At 32.0% G+C, this 21,585-nt stretch overlaps 1 protein-coding gene across 4 annotated transcripts in view; it reads right to left on the reverse strand.

Annotated features, from left to right (window-relative positions):
• The window catches only part of LOC139525501 (SCO-spondin-like), a 43,125-nt gene that overhangs the window by 3,325 nt on the left and 18,215 nt on the right, over nucleotides 1-21,585 (reverse strand). For 3 of the 4 annotated variants that reach the window (XM_071320915.1, XM_071320889.1, XM_071320906.1), the window contains 14 exons: nucleotides 21,028-21,192; nucleotides 20,402-20,566; nucleotides 19,749-19,913; nucleotides 17,934-18,098; nucleotides 16,489-16,653; nucleotides 14,493-14,657; nucleotides 13,928-14,092; nucleotides 12,633-12,797; nucleotides 10,150-10,314; nucleotides 7,286-7,450; nucleotides 6,763-6,927; nucleotides 4,399-4,575; nucleotides 3,419-3,568; nucleotides 2,368-2,802 (listed from right to left, as the gene is read on the reverse strand). In XM_071320915.1, the coding sequence (XP_071177016.1) occupies nucleotides 2,368-2,802; nucleotides 3,419-3,568; nucleotides 4,399-4,575; nucleotides 6,763-6,927; nucleotides 7,286-7,450; nucleotides 10,150-10,314; nucleotides 12,633-12,797; nucleotides 13,928-14,092; nucleotides 14,493-14,657; nucleotides 16,489-16,653; nucleotides 17,934-18,098; nucleotides 19,749-19,913; nucleotides 20,402-20,566; nucleotides 21,028-21,192 (2,577 nt within the window). Of the gene's footprint in view, nucleotides 1-432; nucleotides 1,600-2,367; nucleotides 2,803-3,418; nucleotides 3,569-4,398; nucleotides 4,576-6,762; nucleotides 6,928-7,285; nucleotides 7,451-10,149; nucleotides 10,315-12,632; nucleotides 12,798-13,927; nucleotides 14,093-14,492; nucleotides 14,658-16,488; nucleotides 16,654-17,933; nucleotides 18,099-19,748; nucleotides 19,914-20,401; nucleotides 20,567-21,027; nucleotides 21,193-21,585 lie in introns of those variants that run through there. The other variant, XM_071320898.1, reaches the window with a different exon arrangement.

Here is a 21,585-nt window from a genome sequence, read left to right on the forward strand (position 1 = left end):
AGTCAACCTTTGAATGTTCCTAATTTATAATTCATTTTTAAACAGAAATTCATTATTTTTTTCTCTGAATCTCTTCATAAATTCATCCATTGATTGGGTTGATGTCAAAGCCATCCCTGCCCTGCCCTCCCCAAATAAAACACTGATAATTCTCATTTCAAGATCTACCAGTCTCATTTATATACCAACACTTGGATATATAATAATAAATACTAGTTTTTTTAAGATTAAATATTTAATTAAATATTGAAAACTTTTGGGGTTGCTAGCATGATTTAATATATTGCCTTAAAAAAAACTAAGGAAGTTAAGAAATATATTGAAAATATTTTAAAAAGTTGTCTACATATAATTCAAATTTTATAACTCTGATTATAAGAAATTTGTTTTTTTTTCTTTTTGAGGACTTTATGAAATAATTACAATGCAACAGTTGATATATTTCTTACTCCAGTAATATTTCAAAATATCAAAGTAATAAGAAACAAAAAGGGATGGGAGTGTATTGAAGTTATATATAATAGAATGGGAAGTGATGATCAAAAACCTGCAAAAGAAAAAAGGATTATATAAATCAGTCATTGCAACTAAAATAGAAGTAAAAAGCAGGAAACTCTGAAAATATAGAACTGTTATCACTAAAATTGTCATCTATGGGAAAGGAGGAGTGATGTGGATCAATGAAACTGCAGAAGGTGTGAAAAGAGACATTTGAAGAAAGGATGAAAGAGATAAGAATGTTGCTATGTTTAATTACAAAAATGTTGGGTACAGACAGACATATTGTAGAATACTGCCATCTAAATGAAAATTTGTATTTACTTTTCGCAGCATATGAAGGCAACAGCTTGACTTTCAACTACTAAAGAACACAAATTCTTTATTGTGTAACAATATGTTGATATGAATATTTTTATCTCAATTAACCTTGATATATAGTATAGGTCATGTTCTGATGGTGAGTATGTATTCCAAATCGACGAAAAATTGATCTTTTTAAACAGCTTGTGCTGGATAAGTTCCAACTTTTCAACTTTAATTGTTGTTTGATTAACATCCAGTGGCAAATATTTCATGAAAATTCAGGACAGGATTAACCTTTTATCTTTGACCTTAAATATCAATGCTGGTCAACCCCTTTACTTGAATATTCTGTTTACCAAAACCAATGACAGTTAAGAAACTATCTTCTTCTGGAACTATGCAGACATTGCATTTATATTTCTAACTTCACACAAACATCATGAATATGCAGTATTGCTAAAATAATCTCTTTTGCTAATCCAGAAGTAAAAAAAAACTTTTTCAGTAAAAAATCTACAAGTATATTGGATTCAACAAGGTAGAACACAAAACAAAAGAAAAGTTTTAATATGTATGAAAGGAAAGAATGGAGTGTGCAAGAGGAGTTAGGATTAAAGATGGGATTGATAAATGCAACCTTTAGAAAGCAGAATAAGAGGAAAGAAAATGACAACTATGATCACAAAGAGTTCATCAAATGAATGCAGATGAGTCCTTGAATTGGATAGATGATTTAGGCTGTTCCATAACATTCTAATGGTCCAATAACATGATAGGCATCCTCCTCGGCACCACCTTAAAACATTGACAAAGAAAATCGTGTCAGTTAGCATCAACAGAGATGGAAATAAAAATTAACATGGAAATGTAATTTATTGATGGAAATAAAACTGCAGTTCTTTGGGATTGCAACTTTTAAGATAGCAAACAAAGTTTTACGTTTGAATTGTTGAAAATAAAAATTGCATGTCGCTTTCTTGCAATGCGTCTGTATGATACTTTATTGTGATTTGGCATTACGCTGTTGTGCAATCAGAAATGAAGCTTGTTGTATAAACAGAAAAGCCAGAGATTCTTTGTTAGAGCTATCATAATGCATTTTACAAGATATTCTGTCTGAAATAAAATTTATGAAATACTAACCCCACCTTGAGTAGAATGCATATTTGGCATATCAAAATAAATGTTTCAAATTATGAAATTGTTATTGTAGTTAAAAGCAATTGCAAAATACCATCCTTTCAATAGATGAAAAAGTTCAAAATGTTTTTAGAATTATAATATTGGTCAGAGCTGGACAATGCACTATTGAAGCAAAATGATTTGAGATTGAAAGATAATTAAAGGGCAATAACTCTAATAAGGAGATGACTTAAAATCTTGGACATGTTCTTATTTGTATATAATGTCTTGCTGATCATATTTACTATTTAAAAGTTCTGTGAGTGTCTTTCTGTTAGATAATCAGAAAAACATAGAAATTTTGTAAAATTTGTCTTAAGGATCTTTAAGGGGAATAACTCTTTTGAAAAGTAGTCTGGCAGTTTTTATATAAATTCTCACCTGTATCACCAGCATAAAATCCTACAATAGGTAATTCTGCCTTGTTTGTTACATAACCTTCATCTGACCTCCAATTTGCATCATTAATATCACAGTTACATGTGACATCAGATCTATTACAGTTGTTGTTAGATCCACAGGCACACATCCCACTGCCTGGAACTGCCCCAGGGAAGTAATCAGCTGCTGGCTTTTGCTGGCCATCAGGAATGTAAGCTGTTGTTCGATTGGTCCAGTATGTTGTCCAATGACCTTCTTGGTTTGGGTTGTGAATGACTGCACCTTTACACTGCCACTGAAGGAACTGTCTGCAATCTTCTGATGCATCAATGATGGATGCTGCATGTCCTATACTAATGTTGTAAGTTAGAATGAGGGCGTAGTCTCCTGATCCCTCAAATCCACTCACTCTAGTCTTCATCTCTTTGTTATGGCCTGAAAAATATTAAAATTGAATTCCTAATGAAAGGTTTCTTGATTCAAATTTTAATTTACATTAAAAACAATAGACCTAATCACTATTTCAAAAAAATCTACACTGCTTGACCTGAGATTCTGCGCCTCTTCAACTATTGACATCATACAAATATCACTTTTCCATTGTGGCGTCAAATATTTTCTACTGTGACTTCAAAGTTTTACGGGAACCTTTGTGATGTCAAGTAATGGATGAAAAATAGTGATAAGTATTTTAAGGTGTATGATGGTCTTGAAATCATCAAAACATCAAGATTTACAAAAATTTATAGGTAAAAACTTTATAACTTCTTTTAATGTTGTTTTATAGATTTGATAGTTAAGTTTTTTTCTCCCTTTTTTAATTTCCATGTGCATTTTGTTTGTAGTAAATGAATCTTTATTGTAATTTGTTTTGTTGAAAATAAAACATGTAGCACAGAATTTCGTACCTAAGGTTCTAATGGAAAACAAAATGTTTTCAACCTTTAGATTTCCATAATGACTACTGCTCATAGTAAGTGCAAAGGTCTACATGCTCATAAACATATGAATAAAACAGTCATTGCAATTAGGACCATATATAAATTCTTACCAATGACAGTGACTCCAGTTCCATTATGTGAATCCATGTCGCAGTATACTTCTACTTCATCAAGTTGATATCCATTACTGGTTACAGGTGCAACCCAGACATGGGCACTGTCCACAAGTCCTTTTCGACCCCAACCATTACAGTGTGGTTCTGTAAATGTAAAAAAAAATTTCAAAATACTGTTGATTCATTTATTTTCATGGGTACCTATTTTCGTGGATTAAGGAAAACTTAAATGTTTGTGGACATTTATGTTCGTGGTTATGTTGCTGTCTGCATACAAGCCCTTAAAAAATTTGTTGAACGCTGAGCATTTAACTTTGTGGTTCACCTGTACCCACAAAAGCTACGAAAAATAGTATCTAACATAAATAATAATGAATCCACAGTACATAGTTTAGAATCATTTGATGACTCTGCAATCCATTATCGACATTACAAGAAATTAAAATCTAAAATCAAAATATCAAGAAAATCAATAAAGCATAACAGAAGAATAGGAAGCCTAGTTTTACTTGAATGATATCTTGATTTCTTAGGGGCAACTTTGTGTGCAGGCTTTATGATTCTTTACAGCAGTAACAGCCAATTTAAATGCAAATTAATTTGGCAAGAAAACTTTGTCCTAAAATTGGCATAATATATAACTTACATTTTTAAGACTCACTTCTATAAAACATAAAGACCTGAGTGGCCAAGTGGTCAAAGTAGTTTATCTAATGTATTACTAGCTTGTCAAAGACTGAGGTTGTAATTTCAAAACCTGCTTATGGCAAGTGCATACGACTACACTCCAAAATGATTAGGTTTGTCCTACTTAAGATCACAGGTTTTCTCCAGACACTAAGGTTTCTCCATTAAAAAAAACTGACCACAAGGATATACCCAATAGTACTGAGAGTGATGTTAAACAGCAACAATCAAACAATCTATCTATCAAACAGGTTGTGAAGTCCTTTTCTTCTAAATACACAACTTACCATATGGAGTGCATGAAAATGTATGACACGCTTCTGTTACTGTGGCATCTCCTGCACATGCAGCAGTCAGGTTGCCATAGGAATCCATGTCACATTCACGTGACCTTGACCTCAGTCCTCCATCACATGTTACTGTACAGAGGCTCCATGGTCCCCATTCAAACCAATCTCCGTTAACTATAATTAGTTGAGACATTTGTTTTTATGTATTTCAAGTGAGCTGCCAGTAGTGCTATTATAAATATACTGTTAATCATTCCAGTACATTTTAAATGTATCTAATTCAAATATTTAAAATACATATAAATCCTAAAAATATATTAATGTAGGAATAGAAAAACTGAATATATATGCTATTGTTATATATATGATATTCATCCATTGCTACTTGTTAACCATCAACTTCTAGAAAAAATTTGATCTAATAAATACAAATACTTAAAAGCAATATAACATTAATAATGTTAAAATCTCATAAAACAATAACAGACAACACAAAACAACAATCATATAAATGTAACATGGTATATGGGGTTTTAGTTTGCTTTGGTAAGGTTTGTGGATGAGGTTTGTCTATTGCTTTGGTAATTATGATATATATATATAAATAATAATATATGGTGGTTGGTGACAGTGAATTGTATAACAAATCTTTATAATTCTGTAATAATGTTTTCCATTTTATATTCTGGAATTAAGAACATTTTTGTCAATATCAATTCAAGAATTATTTTTTATTTATTTCATAATAAAAACATTCATAATGATTTGAATGCAGGTTTTGATATATACGGCACATGTAAAATTGTAAGAGAAAAAAATCAATATCGCAGTATCAATCTGTTGTGATATTTTGTATGACATTATACAATTATTGACTTTTGATGAGGTTGATACAATGATTTATCAACCCCAGAGATGTGATATTCACCAAGGCCAACGGCCGAGGTGAATATCACATCTGGGGTTGATAAATCATTGTATCAACTGATATCAAAAGTCAACAATTGCTTTATTATATGACTCTTTAGTTCTCAGTGTCATTTTTATATTTTTAGATTGTGAAATATATCCTTGGTTAGATGGTATTTTGCCTAGACTGTTTTTATTTTATGCTTGGGTTTGATTTTTAGGCATATTTAATTCTGCATAATTAAAACTAGAAGAATATTGTATCATTTCAATTTTTAAAGAACAAAACATGAACAATATTGAATACAACAGAATAAAAAACTAGATACATGTACATGTACGCTAGAATCTGTTGATCGGCGAGTATTTTTAGAATCCTTTTCTATCAAAATCTTCTTAATTTCCTCATTATTTAACGATGGAAAGCGTTTTTCAGTAGCTACTTCTGCTGCTCCAGCCATACTTTGTTGCCGGAAACATGTAACTGTCGTCTGTTAGATCGAAACGATTTTATGTCGAGAGCGCTGATTGGTTGATATTTATTCTGTCGTCCAATTAAAAACCATTTTATTTATACATCCCTTAAATAGCTAACAAGAATTCCCCGTTTCTATATTTAGGTACACGGACGCTGTTCAAAATCTTATATTAACCTCTCGTGATTTTTGACGCGGTGAATATAATGTTTTATCAAAGAGGATTTCCTATGCTTTTAGCCAATGAGAAAACAGAAAATGTATAGTCATATAATAAAACTACATAGGCATCACTGCTTTACTACAAACAAGATTTGAATTGTGGTGTGTAACCTTTACATTTAAAAGTTGACCTTTTTAGGAATTTTTTACACATAAATGTTTAATTACTGTTTAACCTTGAGGATAATTTGCTACAAGTATATAATGTTTGAAGAGAGAAAAAATTAATAATCTTGGCAAAAATGACTATAACTTTGATACGAGAAAACAGTAACTATCTACTATTCATGCAATTATATCTAAACTATTATGTGTGTTCTAATAAATGAAACTTAATTTTTGCTTCTTTGTTAAGGGAACCAAGATTTTTTTATAGCTTTTGTAAATATAGATACAATCTTGTCAGTCTGGTTGATCATATAGATACAATCTTGTCAGTCTGGTTGATCATCCTACTTTGTTCTTACCATTCAATTTCTTGACTGCCTAAACATAAGGACATGTGAAAATTTCCAATAAAAATATAGCTTGCAGGAGTTTCTTCTTAAAAATTCAACCAAATCTAAGATTAATAGTACCTAAAAATATGATGTAGCATACAACAACATTATCAGGCTAATTTTACACTTATGGTAGTAAAAGGGCATATTTGATATTTGGCATTCGACGATATATCTAAGAAACAAGCAAAAATCAAGTTCATTGTAAATTTGTATGCACAAAACAAATTTTTGACACTGGTATTAAGACTCACTTGGACAAGGGTTACTGTTACAACCCGTGTCTTCTATCCTTACACCCTCACAATCTGCACCTCCATAATAAGGTCCAGTACATGTACGATTTCTAGTACTGGTTCCTCCCCCACAAGAAGTAGTGCAGTCAGTCCAATCAGACCACACCTTCCATATCCCATCAACTATAATATAAACACAAAGAATATAAAGTTTCTCACTCACAATATTCAAAGAAGATAGTATAAATGTTCTCTAGAAATCCAGCTTCTTAGAAATAAGTAGTAGATGGTTTGGGATATATGTATAAGTCCCCTTGCCTCTTTAACTTCATAGAGGCAAGACAAAAACTGAATTATCAATCAATTAATGTAAGAAATAATAACACGTCTGGTCTTCTTAGGTACAAACAACTAAAGTAACCTGTAGTAAGTTTTGTACAAAACTAGATCTATTATGTCTTCAAGATTATAATTTGTGTGTTGAAGCTGGGACTATCTATCAGAAGCAGTTGTTTGTTTGACCTATAGAATATGAGCTAACCTGGACAGTTATGTGTGTTGCAGTCAGTATCTTCTTCACTGGGTCCTGTACAGTTAGCACCTCCATACATTGGCTCTATACAAGTTCTTCTTCGTGTTTTTGTCCCTCCTCCACAAATAACAGTACAATTTTCCCATTGTCCCCAATCTTCATAATATCCATCAACTACAAAATTGGAACTTGTCAACATGCTTGTTTAAGTTTAAATAATAAATGTTCATTTATATAAAAAAGGATTTTTTATGTCTGATCATTACCAAGACTGGTAATTAAATATGCAAAGAGAAAAACTTTATCAGGTCCATGAATAAATTACAGTCCAAGTTTACATTAGAAGATGTATAACTTTACCAACTATAGTTGTTAAACATTCTGTTATTATTTCATATTAAAGAAACAACAAAAAATTACATCAAAACAGATAGAGCATGTAAGACAACTCAAATATTTTAATATTCATTTTCTAATTTATGTAATTTATTTAATAATTAGATTACCGGTAGGAAAATAAACAAGATTAAAACGTTTTGTATAATAATGCACCCTTCAACAGTCAGCAATATCTTTAGATAGAAAGAAAGAAATAACAAAACAACAGTTCAAGTCTGAATAAAAGTTCAATACTTTGTCATGTTATATAATACTTTGTCATGTGAAACAATACTTTTACATTGAAATACTTTGTCATGTTAAGTATACTTTGTCATGTAAAATAATACTTTATCATGTAAAATAATACTTTGTCATGTGAAACAATACTTTTACATTGAAATACTTTGTCATGTTAAGTATACTTTGTCATGTAAAATAATACTTTATCATGTAAAATAATACTTTGTCATGTAAAACAATACTTTGTCATATAGAGTAATACTTTGTCATGTAAAATAATACTTTGTCATGTAAAATAATACTTTGTCATGTAAAATAATACAAGATTTAACTCAAATGAATCATTTTAGTAATTTACTTAAGATTATTTATCTTGCAATATTATCATATTCATAAATTCATACCTCAACTACATATAATTAAATTTACAAAATAGCTTCATAATGAGATGTCTAATAAAAGATAAAATTATCAACTGCTTAGGCAACGTAAGTAATCATATGTATCTAGCCTATTAATTTGACAGATTTTAACACCATTTTCTTAGCATTTATAAGATTGTATTGCAATTTTTGCTTGAGAAAACTTGAATTTTTAGAGTAACACAATATCATCAAGTTAAAGTCAAATTTGTAACATATTTATTGTTCAAATGCATCTTGATATAACTATATACAAAAGACCTAAGCAAGTGTCTACTTGCAAGCATAGTAGTGATTGGCTGAGCCGCTGATGTATTAAGTATTAAAAGATATCAACTGAAAGTGATTGGCTGAGCTGCTAAAGTTTTATGCATATAATGATGTCAACTAACAACAAGACCATTCAGCTTCTAAATCTTAATATTGAAAGTAACAAACCCATATTTATATACTGAGAAAACTTTATGAAAATGATGTGGAAAACACAGGGATCCCTGCATATGAACAATTTACACCGCAGAGACCAAAAAGGAATAAAGCTCGCATCAGATAGGCTCATTTCAACTGTACGCCATAAAATAACAAGTATTCAATGAAGAAAAAAAGCTAGGTCAGCAAGCATTTAATCAATAAACTGATAACACAGAGATATGTCTTGCTTGTCGGCATTAAATTCAGAAAAAGACAATATTAAGGACAGCAACATCTTTAATTAATCTAAAGTCACTGGACCATGAACAATACCTATGTATCGCTTTACATGACTTATGTTGCAGGCAAGATAAAAGCAAAGCAAGATTAGAAGGAAAGAAACAAAAATGGACAGCAACATCTTGGATAAGTAAAGTATATATCTAGGTATTTAAAGGTCAGGTTTTTTAAAATCAGAAATGAATATCACTTACCAATACAAGAGGATCATGGTAGATAGTCTATAAATTGAGGATAGTTTGGATAGTTAATGGTATATATCAGTTCAGTATGAAAAGAAACCATAATGTGTAAAAGCCTGATAGTTTTCAAAGGATGGGTTGGGGACTTGGGGTTTCAAAGCTTTTACATAGAATTGTAATAACCACATGCCGGTCAGTATAGAAAAGCATATACCGGTATATAGAATTGTAATACCCACAACAAGGGTCAGTATAGAATAGCTTATATATTGAACTTTAACAATCATAGCATGGGTCAGTATAGAATAGCTTATATAAATAACTGTTATAACCCAACTACAGTTTTATATATCTATAAAAGATGATGTGGAACGATTGCCAATGAGACAACTATCCACAAGAGACCAAATGACACAGAAATTTACAAGTATAGGTAACTGAAGGGCCTTCAACAATGTTCAAAGTCCTACTGCATAGTCAGTTATAAAAGACCCCCAAATGACAAATGTTAAACAATTCCAATGTTAAAACTAACAACCTAATTTATGTGACTGATAAAGCGTATCTGTTTCATAATATATCTAAGAAGTAAATCTACTAGTGTCTTTATATAATATACTTAGTGAATATATGTATAATATATATATATACTGCAGTGGAGTAAGCTGGTTACATGATAGATATAAGACGCTGTATAAAGCTAGACAAGGTTAGCTGTGATTAAACATTGGTGTGATATAGAAAATGTTTATTTTCTTTTACTTTAATAGAATTTGGAAATAATTTAAAATTTTCTCAAATATGTAAGTAAAAGATAAAGTTTAATGTAAATTTTTGAAAAGTTCAACAATTTTATCAAATCTAACAAAATGCTGAAAGAGAATTTGGGTTAGAAAAGCTGAAATAGAAAGTATATGAATGTTGTTTTGGTCCTGACCAGGGCAGCTCTGTGTGTTACAATCTTGATAGTCTGTATCAGGGCCTGTACAGTCTGCTCCACCATAAAGAGGCTCCACACATGTCCTTGACCTCTGTTGTATCCCTCCACCACATGTGACATTACACGTTTCCCAATTATTCCAATCATTCCAATAGCCATCAACTGAAATAAAAAAAATCCAACATTGGAATATAATTTTTTTATTTTTTAGCTTTTCTGCATCTATTTATACATGTTCTATTTTTAGCCGTGGAGGCCATCTTGGTTGAATGGCCAGGTCATCGGACACATTTTTCAAACTAGATACCCCAAAGATGATTGTGGCCTAGTAGTTTCAGTGGAGATTTTGTAAAAGATTACTTAGATTTATGAAAAATGGTTAAATATTGACTATAAAGGGCAATAACTCCTAAAGGGGTCAACTGACCATTTTGGTCATGTTTACTTATTTGTAGATCTTACTTTGCTGAACATTATTGCTGTTTACAATTTATCTCTATCTATAATAATATTCAAGATAATAACAAAAAACAGCAAAATTTCCTCAAAATTATCAATTCAGGGGCAGCAACCCAACAACCGATTGACCAATTCATCTGAAAATTTCAGGGCAGATAGATCTTGACCTGATAAACATTTTTATCCCATGTCAGATTTCCTCAACATGCTTTGGTTTTTGAGTTATAAGCCAAAAACTGCATTTTACCCCTATGTTCTATTTTTAGCGGTGGCGGCCATCTTGGTTGGTTGACCAGGTCACGCCACACATTTTTTAAACTAAATACCCCAAAGATGATTGTGGCCAAGTTTGGATTAATTTGGCCCAGTAGTTTCAGAGGAGAAGATTTTTGTAAAAGATTACTTTAATTTACGAAAAATGGTTAAAAATTGACTATAAAGGGCAATAACTCCTAAACGGGTCAACTGACCATTTTGGTCATGTTGACTTATTTGTAGATCTTACTTTGCTGAACATTATTGCTGCTTACAGTTTATCTCTATCTATAATAATATTCAAGATAATAACCAAAAACAGCAAAATTTCCTCAAAATTACCAATTCAGGGGCAGCAACCCAACAACCGATTGACCGATTCATCTGAAAATTTCAGGGCAGATAGATCATGACCTGATAAACATTTTTATAACATGTCAGATTTCCTCAAAATGCTTTGGTTTTTGATTTATAAGCCAAAAACTGCATTTTACCCCTTTGTTCTATTTTTAGCCGTGCGGCCATCTTTGTTGGTTGACCAGGTCACGCCACACATCTTTTAAACTAGATACCCCAAAGATGATTGTGGCCAAGTTTGGATTATTTTGGCCCAGTAGTTTCAGAGGAGAAGATTTTTGTAAAAGATTACTTTAATTAACCTAAAATGGTTAAAAATTGACTATAAAAGGCAATAACTCCTAAACGGGTCAACTGACCATTTTTGTCATGTTGACTTATTTGTAAATCTTACTTTGATGAACATTATTGCTGTTTACAGTTTATCTCTATCTATAATAATATTCAAGATAATAACCAAAAACAGCAAAATTTCCTCAAAATTATCAATTGGAGGGCAGCAACCCAACAACTGATTGACCGATTTATCTGAAAATTTCAGGGCAGATAGATCTTGACCTGATAAACATTTTTACCCCAGTCAGATTTGCTCTAAATGCTTTGGTTTTTGAGTTATAAGACAAAAACTGCATTTTACCCCTATGTTCTATTTTTAGCCGTGGCGGCCATCTTGGTTGGTTGACCGGGTCACGCCACACATTTTTTAAACTAGATACCCCAATGATGATTGTGGCTAAGTTTGGTTTGATTTGGCCCAGTAGTTTCAGAGGAGAAGATTTTTGTAAAAGCTAACGCCGGACGACGACGGACCAGGTGAGCTAAAAACGGCAAAATTTCCTTAAAATTACCAATTCAGGGCAGTAACCTAACAACAGGTTGTCTTATTCATCTGAAAATTTCAGGGCAGAAAGATCTTGACCTGATAAACAAATTAACCCCCATGTCAGATTTGCTCTAAATGCTTTGGTATTTGAGTTATTAGCCAAAAACTGCATTTTACCCCTATGTTCTATTTTTAGCCACGGTGGCCATCTTGGTTGGTTGGCCGGGTCACGTCACACATTTTTTAAACTAGATACCCCATGGATGATTGTGGCTAAGTTTGGTTTAATTTGGCCTAGCAGTTTCAAAGGAGAAGATTTTTGTAAAAGTTAACGACAACGGACGACGACGACGGACGCCAAGTGATGGGAAAAGCTCACTTGGCCCTTTGGCCAGGTGAGCTAAAAAGCAATCATAGCACATTTTCTCCAATGGAAAGATATAAAATCAAATCAAAAGCATAAAATATCTACTGTTTATAAAAAAACATTGTTTCAGTTGAAACAAATAGACTTCATTGTTACCATATCCTGTATCTTAGACATACTTCAAACTAAAAGCTTAAGAACTTAGAGAGGGACACTTACTTGGACAAGGATGATCATTACATGTTTGACTATCTTCTGCTGGTCCAGAACAGTTAGCCCCTCCAAAGAAAGGTCCATCACATGATCTGTATCTCCAATGGATACCACCACCACATGTTACATTACATGTGTCCCAAGATGTCCAGTTTGTCCACACACCATCAACTACAAATACATAATCCTTTGAAACTTAGTAACTAAGGTTATTATAAGTTCATGGTATATATTTTTACCTAAGGTTGGTGTATATTATACTAAATTTCATAACTGTTCTACTACTAAATAATTAAAAGTTTGGTATTTAAGGTGGTACCTAACACTACAGGGAGATAACTCTGTAAAATCAGCTAAACATTTTAATTACGTTGTGTTGTAAAGGGAATATTAAGCTTCTCAATGATCAAAATTGGTGCGTGTCAAGCTGCTATATAACCAGTGTAATTTTTCTGACAAAACGGTTGGTTCAAAATTTTTGATTTTTTTTATATTTTTGTTATTTTAAAAGGGTTAAAGTAAATACTTTGACAAAATTTTATGAAAATTAAACGAGCCAAATTAATTTTAGTGAAAGTGTTGGGTACCACCTTAACTTCAATCATGGCATATCTGCCATTGAGCATGAAATTAATGATACTATTCATAAAGCTTTCTTCACATCCTAGCCTACCTGTTGAAATTGACAATTCATTTGCAAACTATTATAATGGTTGTTATTTAACCCACAACTTTTTGTATTCAAGGTCTACCTAGAGATGATTATCATCTAACATCAATTTGCAAAAAATACATGAGGAAATCTCCAAGGTAATGTGTATGTTACTGGCTTTTGCATGGTAGGTACCCAATTATCTCCTTATATTTTGGTTTATAACTTTGAGTATCCAGAAAGTCTACTTCTATTTGAAATCTTATCATGATTAAAATATTTCCTCTTAAGTGGTAAGTGTACATCACCTGTCCTATGTCAGGAATCTGATGTTCAATGTTGTCGTCTGTTTATGTGGGTCATAAGTGTTTCTCGTTTCTTGTTTTTATATAGATTGAACCGTTGGTTTTCCCGTTTGAATGGTTTTACACTAGTAATTTTTTGGGGCCCTTTATAGCTTGCAGTTCTGTGTGAGCCAAGGCTCCATGTTGAAGGCTGTATTTTGACCTATAATGGTTTACCTTTATAAATTGTTACTTGAATGGAGAGTTGTCTCATTGGCACTCACACCACATCTTCCTATATCTATATTTTCTGTTAGAGTATTTCAACTGTGATTAACGTTTACTATAGATGAGTCATAACTTACTTGGACATTCATGCCCATTACATGATTGTGAGTCATTATACCTCCCTTCACAGGGAGCACCACCATAGTATGGACCAGTACATGTTCTGTTCCTGGACTGCTCTCCCCCACCACATGTTGCACTACAGAGGAACCAGTCACTCCATTCACTGAAGATTCCATCCACTTAATAATTTAAATAGATTAAGATTGATTTTTGTTATAGCATGAATGCTTTTACAACTAAGACATGATTTTTTACCATTATCCCACTCTTTTTCTTCAGGAGATTTATTGTGCAAATCAAATTACCATATCATTATTGTTCAAACTCTTAATAAAACTGATTTTTAAATAGAAGGAAATGGTAGTTAGGTTTGAATGATAAAAGACACTGCAATGTTAAGCATAAAAGCCTCATAGCACATTTCAGGAAGATATTAGTTGTAGGTTCTAAGAAAAATGCAACAGAAATTTTAAATTAAAAAAACATCCTCTTCATACTTTGAAGTTCTATTCTTACTGTGAGCCATAAAACATAAAATCTGTTTCTGTCTGTCTTAATGTAAACAATCTATTTACTCACAAGGGCAGTTGTGTGTATTACAGTCTTGTGTTTCTAAATCACTCCCATTACAAGGAGCACCATCAAAGTAAGGACCATCACAAGTTCTATTCCTAAACTGTGTCCCGGTACCACAAGTTAAGGTGCATTCACTCCATGACTCCCATTCATCCCAAACACCGTCAACTTGAGAGAGAAAAAATACAAGACTTTTTACATTGATGCACATTTAATAATTATTTCATCTGTTTAAATTAAATGATAATATATGGTATAAAATGGATGCTTTCTTTTTATTTCTAAGTATCTAATTATCAAAATTATTTAATAAAATTAATATTAGTTTGATATTTTAATATGACATGCTTCTTTGGCTTTGTGAATAAACCCATGCTCTAAATCCAATTAAATTCGTTTGCACATGCGTAAATTAACTACTGCAGAATAATGAATTTTAGCAAATTGGCATGTATTTAAAATATATTTCATTAACTTAAAACACATCCAAAGTCTTAAATGATGCACATGTTGTTACTAATTCATTTATCGTTACTGTAATGTGTTGCAATTAGAAATTGACATATTTGACCTAGATACGACAAACGTTCATGCTGGCTGTTCAAAACCTCCCCTCTGAAAAATCACATTGCCTGTCGTTTGCTTGTTTACAAACAAAAAAGGAAGATTCATGGAAGAGCTTATACAAACACTCTACACTAAGACCCCGTTTCCACTAGCATTTTTGTTAATTGATCTAATTTGAATCGATCTAAATAGAACCAGTTAGCGTTCACATTATCCTTAATCATAGTGATCTTTATCGGTCTAATCTGAACCACTGCGTTCACATTACAATTAAAAACGCAATCGATCTGACCTTTTTACCCGTAAAACTGTAAACATTGTGTATAAATAGAACTGATTTATCAAATTCATGTATAATACACCGATACACATACTTGAAAGAAAGTAAAAGTAATTGTTTATCTTGAATCACAAGTTAAAATTTTGATACCAGTGTTTTTGCAGTATTCTTTAAATTTGAAAAAAAATAACTATAGCAACAAAGTTACAACACGACGAAATACTGTGGTTCCTGAAAAGAGAAAAAAATCAATATCTAAGAAAAAAGACACAGATTTCGCAAATCTATGCTACGGCTAAGACAACATGTTTTCAGTTATTTTAAAGGCCTGTTTACAGAGAAACATGGGTTAAACAGCGAACCTATGGGATAATTTTGCCGCTACACATGCGCATAAGTTATTTTGGATTCAATCATACTAGTTTAAACCGATCTCTGCGTTCACATTTAAAGTAAGATCAGTTTACTTTAGATCGATTCAAACTAAACTACCTCTTTTGGTGTTTTAGTTTAGACCGATTGAAGATCGATTCACAGCGTTCACATTGGCCCTTAAATCGATCTAAAGTGAACCAATCTAGTTTAAATTGATAAAAATGTCCTAGTGTGAACGGGGTCTTATACATATTGGACATAGAAATTACCTTAATTGTCCCAATCAGAATCGAAATAATTGATGCAAGCTATACTTTATTGTAGTTTTAACATGTGAAGGCATTATATTCATATTATTTTAGCCCTCACTATCGCTCGGGCAAAAATAATCACGACTTTAATGCCTACCCATGTTAAAACTACAATAAAGTATAGCTTGCATCAATTATTTCTTAATTGAAACAAAACAAAATATGAGAATTTGCATTTATGAAATATTTATTAATTACTATTTTTCTAAAGTTTACTGAATAATATTAAATTTTTTCATGATTTATCTTAATATATTTACAGAAAACTGAATAAGTGCATATTCATTTTTAAAACAGGTTAAATTTAAAAATTTGATTTAAGGGTACAACAGAAATATATCTAACGTTGTTTCTTTTAAATTAAAAGATAAAATATTTCCCTAAAACTAAGAATGTCTTTGATGTCCTCAATTAAACTTTAATATTTCATATATGCATTCACCTACTTGAAGACAGACTGACTTACTTGGACACTCAAAGTCATTACAAAACATATAATCTGTGTTGTTTCCGTGACAAGGAGCACCACCATACTGTGGTTCTATACACTCCCTATTGCGGGTCTGTATGCCACCGCCACATGTTGTACTGCAGTGATTCCATTTTCCCCATTCTTTCCATTCTCCATCAACTGATTAATACATAACACATTTAGTTCATAAGGATCAAGAAAAGGAATAAACATGTACTACTTGTAGGTAATAGGTAATGCAATTTTGAATGTATACCATGAACTGCTGAAAATACATTGGGAATAAAATATCTAACAATATATATGTTCCTGAACTACATCATAACTTAAATTTATGAAATGGCAAGATTATATATCTAATGCCCATTATTTTAAAATAATTCACACATTGTCTCTGAAACATAACTAGCTAGATTCATTTCTATGAATATCAATATATTTATGCATACAAATATATAAAAAAATTCACATAAATATTTCATACATTTTCTGAAATCAATGCTCATACTTATGTAAGTCATTTACAATCTAACTAAACCTTGTATTCTAACTCTAAATGTGTATCATATGTGCACATTACTCTAAGTAACTAAGTGATCTACTCTATTTCGCTACTATCTCTATCTATCATGCAAGGAAGCATTGGTTAACAAATGAATTAAATCGCAACTTAAAAGAAACAATCTGCCTAACTATTGCAACTAAAAACCTTATTTATCATTTAACCTGTAAGAAAAAGATAAGAAAAATGTAATATATTTTTTTACTTAAAGTAGATTTTCAGCTCTTTGCATTTACAATACTTCAACACATTTGAATATTATAAATCTTAAATACATTTACTAGTCAGATTTGTGTTAGCTTTATGACAATTCAACACATTTGAATATTATAAATCTTAAATACATTTACTGGTCAGATTTGTGTTAACTTTATGATATGGTCTATATCAGCAAAGGTTAATGTTAAACTGGTTTAATCCTGCCGCACACATTTGTATGTGTTACAGTAACCAAGTAAGACTATATGAACCATGTATAGATTTTGTCTGACTTTTGTATATCTTTTTCCTGAAAGTGTTGGTTGTTGGTATGGTAAGCTGTAACCTCCAAATAGTTTTCATAATTCATTTTATCCTTTCCATGCCTTACAATGTTTTGCATAATTCAGGGTTAGACTTTGTGCTCAGATATGGAATAACATGTACCCGTTTAAAACCAAGAGGGACAACAAATGGGTCAAAACTCGTCCATGTCAGCATGCAGGTTCAATTTGTACATAAACATATGACATGGAGTAAAAAAAAGTTGGGTTAAATTATTTATAGTACTTTTATAATCAATATCAGAAGAACAATACAGGGACAGTGAATGAACTTCTGGTAGTTTAAAAAAAAAAAATTTATTTCATGTTTAAAAATAGCAGAACAAGATACTTACTTGGACAATGGTTTATGTTGCATTCTTGACTATCAGTATTAGTACCATCACAACCCTGGCCTCCATGGAGTGGCATTATGCATTCACGTAATCTTATTTGCATGCCACCACCACAAGTGACATTACATACACCCCATGCCTTCCATTTGTTCCAGAAACCATCAACTACAAAATTATGGACTTTTTTAATTGTCAGCCCTTTAGGTTTTTTAAGTATGAGTAAAGGAGCTGAGAGATATATATTTTAATTGTCAGCCCTTTAGGTTTTTTAAGTATGAGAAAAGGAGCTGAGAGATATATTTTTTAATTGTCAGCCCTTTATGTTTTTTAAGTATGAGTAAAGGAGCTGAGAGATATATATTTTAATTGTCAGCCCTTTAGGTTTTTTAAGTATGAGTAAAGGAGCTGAGAGATATATATTTTAATTGTCAGCCCTTTAGGTTTTTTAAGTATGAGTAAAGGAGCTGAGAGATATATATTTTAATTGTCAGCCCTTTAGGTTTTTTAAGTATGAGTAAAGGAGCTGAGAGATATATATTTTAATTGTCAGCCCTTTAGGTTTTTTAAGTACAGTAAAACCTGTATAAACCGGCCGGCTAAGGGACCATGAAAAAGGGCCGGTTTGGACAGTGAGCCGGTTTATTCAGGTTTCTGTTTTGACCGGAAGTTAATGACTTGTGACGTCCGACATTTTGCATGAAAAAATTCTCTCTGATTGTAAATTATATCTGATAAATTAAAATACTTTCACTTCGTTTTTCATTGTTTGCATTTGCATCATAATGCTCGCGTTGTTTGGATTGTAAGACGAGAGTTTCGATTTACTCCCATGATCAAGAATTTGAAATGTTGGAATGGCCGATTAAAAAGCCAGAATATTATCAAACGTAATGTCATCACTTTCGAAACGTTGTCGTACAGTGTACAATATCCATTGATTGTTGTCATCCGGGTGTTTTTCATTATCAAGGTCATTTGTTTAGGGGTTCACAACAAGGAACCAAGGATTTCGAAATTACGATGTGAACTTTTTACTTCGCGATTTTAATTTGTTTATCCAAGTTAAAACGTAAGTTCAATCCGAGATATATATTCGGTGTGTCTTTTCGTTTAATTGACACGTTTATAATGTTTTAATAAATAATACAGCTCACTTCCGTACGATTGTAGGTTCACAGTTTGACACCTGACTAATTGATTATCACGAAAAGTTATATTGTATCAACAAATATGTTTTGATTGCATATCGATCATTGAAATTAATTAGACAAACCGGTTTTGACAGGTAATAATTAATGTAATTAAGAGTATTGGGACTTCATAATAAGACCGGAATTCGGAATACACAGGGTCCGGTTTACAAAGGGTATTTTAACAAAGACTTTGAATGGAAAAATATGGGACTTTCATTTTCGGCCGGAATGGACAGGAAACCGGTTTATTCAGGGTCCGGTTTAATCAGGTTTGACTGTATGAGTAAAGGAGCTGAGAGATATATATTTTAATTGTCAGCCCTTTAGGTTTGAGAGATATATTGTAATGAGGCAGCAACACAATGACACAAAAAACCCAAAAGACATCTAGAGGCATGTTGCATAAAAATCACATTCTAACGCAACATCATTTGTAAAGTTCATTTTGATTGGATGACATCATCAATTTGCATGGCATCAATTCACAATTGATGCTATGAAAAATACACTATTTAGTTGAGTAATAGCCAGAATTGGTATCTTCAACGTACTCCTACAGATACAGATACAGACAAACTTTTTTTATACACAGTAACATGTTATTATATTTTTGCACTATTACCTGGACAATCATGTTCATTACAAGTACTATTTTGATTCCTTTGTCCATCACATGGCTGACCACCAAACCATGGACCAATACAGGTTCTGTTTCTATACATGTCCCCTCCTCCGCACATTTTAGTGCAGTCAGACCATTCTGTCCATTCTCCAAATACTCCATCAACTAAAATATTCCAGATATGATGCATTACTTGTATTAATTTGTTACAGCAGAATTCATTGAGTGTGTAGGTAAAGATGATATCTTTGGTTAGCTTGCTTGCTAGCTGAACAGTGAAGTCCTTATTAGGTTAGGTATACTACCCTCCTTTAAGAGTCAACCAGTCCAACAGATAACCAATCTATGTCTGTAGAACTAGACTACTCCGAAAGGAGGGTAGTATACCTTACCTAATAATAACTTTACAGTTCAGCTAATAAGCAAGCTTACCAAAGATTTTACCTGTATCTACACACTCATTGCATTTTGCTGTAAATGCTTATAATTTTTTGCCAACTTTAACAACTTGATCAGAAGTTTAAAGCCTTCCAAAATTTAGAGTTAATTGAGATTACAAAATTGTAGCATATTTATTTTGATGATAGAAAAACTAAATTCAAATTGAGAATTTCTTTCTTGTAAAGATTAATCAATGATGAAATTAAACTCACTTGGGCAAGTCTGGTTGTTACATTCCATAAGTTCTTCACCATGTCCTTCACAATCTTCTCCACCATTAGCACTTGGAGTACAGAAGCGGTATCGTCTTGCTGTACCGCCACCACAAATTACAGTACAGTCAGCCCATTGAGACCACAGACTCCACTGACCATCAACTAAAAAATAGATTCTATATAGATATGATGAATTTTTACCTTCCTGACACTGATTTTTCAACCAAAACTTGTATTTGACTATTGATAAGGTAATTAAAAAAAAAGTGAAAATACTTCTTTCATTTTTAATCTCATCAGACCTATGTTCAGGTCTTGTTTGAAACAAGAAAAACTGAACAGCTATATACAACTGTAACTTTAAAAGTTTTGTTAACACATTTAGAAGACAAACCCCTTCAAGCCACATTATTGATAAAACCAAGAACGGTTCACAATCAAAGACAAGCCACATACGTCAGAGGTGAAGTTGAAGTAAGTGCTGTTTGAGTCCCCCCCTTATTGTTCCCTCATTTCAAAATAAATTAAAACTGTTTGAAGTTTAGACTTAAACATGTGGAAAAGTGAAACAGAACTATACTGATAGTACACATATCTGTCTGAGGCCAAGGGCTGAAACATACCTGGACATGGATTTTCATTACATTTTTTGCTCCCTATACTATCACCATCACAATCTGCCCCTCCATAGAAAGGTCCAACACAAATTCTCTCTCTCTGATGTTCGGCTCCACCACAAGTCACAGGACAACTTTGCCAAAGAGTCCATTCCGTAAACATTCCATTCACTAAAATGGTTTACAATCAAACTTTATAAGAAAAAAGTTAAAAAATACAAGAACAATGAATGTCATTCATCCCCCTCTTCATGATAAAAAATGCACAAAAACACTTAACTAGAATGTAATTCAAAACAGTGTAGCTGTGGCCATTGATTGACACATTAAATTCATCCATTGACTGGGACAATTTACGTGAACGTTTGTCTGTAACGACCACTGTTCACGACGTACCTACAATAGACATTTAAACTGTGGGGTCACCAAAGGTTTCTTAACGCCTTTAATTATAAAATAATTCGAAAAATTAATCAGGAATAACCTTTATGTTTTGATTTATATAATTGATATAAATCAAAACATCGTGTTATTTCTGATTAATTGTTCGAATTACTTTATTTA

This window comes from Mytilus edulis, chromosome 1 (assembly GCF_963676685.1).
Source record: "Mytilus edulis chromosome 1, xbMytEdul2.2, whole genome shotgun sequence".
NCBI lineage: Eukaryota > Metazoa > Mollusca > Bivalvia > Mytilida > Mytilidae > Mytilus > Mytilus edulis.